Here is a 1,771-nt window from a genome sequence, read left to right on the forward strand (position 1 = left end):
GTAACGCACGTATAAATATGCACAGTATTTTCTCATTACATATAAAGTGCAAATAGACCGAACCATCCATTTGCTCACTCAATGCATTGTATCCCTTAAAAGCAAGACAAGACCTTTAACCATCACGTTATTTATGATTTCCATAATGACCACCATTAAATCTGTCTCAGGTTGCAAACAATAATGAGTCTCTGTCTCATTTTATTTCCACGTCAGCTTCAGCATACAAATGTTTTGGTTTGTTACAGGCATTACCAGTCAGGGTAACTTCCATCCGGGACACTGGACGATGTACAATATAAACATAAACATAAGATAAACAGGTTCGTAGTCTTCGTGTTCCCATTCCTCTTAGCGGGCTGTCGGGGTGGCCAGAGGGGTCGAGGTCGGAACCGGGGTCGAAGTCGGAACCGGGGTCGAAGTCGGAACAGGGGTCGAAGTCGGAACCGGGGTCGAAGTCGGAACCGGGGTCGAGGTCGGAGCCGGGGTCGAAGTCGCAGCCGGGGTCGTCGTCACCGTTGCGGTTACAGTCTGAGTCGCTGTTACGGTTACGACGGATGGAGGAGGAGGAGGAGATATGGTAGAAGTTGCTGTGGTCGTGGAAGGAGTCGTGCTTGCGGTAGCAGTCACCGTCACAGTCGATGTTACAGTTACGACTACAGAAGGGCTCATGGGTGGTGTTGAGGATGTGGTGGTGCTTGTTGTCGTAGCCGCAGTCGTGGTCACTGGAGTAGTAGTCGTGGTTGTACTAGTAGTAGTTGGAGAAGTGGTTGCAGGTGTGGTCGTGGTTGTACTAGTAGTAGTTGGAGAAGTGGTTGCAGGTGTGGTCGTGGTTGTACTAGTAGTAGTTGGAGAAGTGGTTGCAGGTGTGGTCGTGGTTGTACTAGTAGTAGTTGGAGTAGTGGCTGCAGGTGTAGTTGTACTAGTAGTAGTTGGAGAAGTGGTTGCAGGTGTGGTCGTGGTTGTACTAGTAGTTGGAGTAGTGGCTGCAGGTGTGGTCGTGGTTGTACTAGTAGTAGTTGGAGTAGTGGCTGCAGGTGTAGTTGTACTAGTAGTAGTTGGAGAAGTGGTTGCAGGTGTGGTCGTGGTTGTACTAGTAGTTGGAGTAGTGGCTGTAGGTGTGGTCGTGGTTGTACTAGTAGTAGTTGGAGTAGTGGCTGCAGGTGTGGTCGTGGTTGTACTAGTAGTAGTTGGAGTAGTGGCTGCAGGTGTGGTCGTGGTTGTACTAGTAGTAGTTGGAGTAGTGGCTGCAGGTGTGGTCGTGGTTGTACTAGTAGTAGTTGGAGTAGTGGCTGCAGGTGTGGCCGTGGTTGTACTAGTAGTAGTTGGAGAAGTAGCTGCAGGTGTGGTCGTGGTTGTACTAGTAGTAGTTGGAGTAGTGGCTGCAGGTGTGGTCGTGGTTGTACTAGTAGTAGTTGGAGTAGTAGCTGCAGGTGTGGTCGTGGTTGTACTAGTAGTAGCCGTACTTGCACCTGTTGTCGAGCTTACACTTGTAGTAGTCGTAGCGGTAGTCGTGGTTGTGGTCGACGTGCCCGTCGCGACACAGGCAGCGGCGCTGAAGGGTAAGGCCGTGGGCACGCACCCAGCCAGGGAGATCGTGAAAGTGTCAGTCGGGTGGCTGACGGTGGCAGTGACCATGATCTCCCATGCTGTCTTGGTTACCACCGTCAGCAAGCCAACCGGTGGCAGAAACTCGAGGATACGTTCTGGATTAATGGAAAGACAAGAGGGAATTAAATGTTTGCAGCGTATTACATACAATAACTCGTTT

At 50.4% G+C, this 1,771-nt stretch overlaps 1 protein-coding gene across 3 annotated transcripts in view; it reads right to left on the reverse strand.

Annotated features, from left to right (window-relative positions):
- Window positions 1-243: 243 nt before the first annotated feature.
- The window catches only part of LOC138865337 (mucin-2-like), a 2,444-nt gene continuing 916 nt past the window's right edge, over window positions 244-1,771 (reverse strand). The window contains exons 5-6 of one of the 3 annotated variants that reach the window (XM_070135688.1): window positions 1,473-1,706; window positions 246-1,292 (exon numbers count right to left, since the gene is read on the reverse strand). In XM_070135688.1, coding sequence (XP_069991789.1) covers window positions 352-1,292; window positions 1,473-1,706 — 1,175 coding nt within the window. In that variant the 3' untranslated portion in view covers window positions 246-351. Of the gene's footprint in view, window positions 1,707-1,771 lie in introns of all 3 variants that reach the window. The other 2 variants (XM_070135687.1, XM_070135686.1) reach the window with 2 other exon arrangements.

Source organism: Penaeus vannamei, chromosome 20 (assembly GCF_042767895.1).
Source record: "Penaeus vannamei isolate JL-2024 chromosome 20, ASM4276789v1, whole genome shotgun sequence".
Lineage (NCBI taxonomy): Eukaryota > Metazoa > Arthropoda > Malacostraca > Decapoda > Penaeidae > Penaeus > Penaeus vannamei.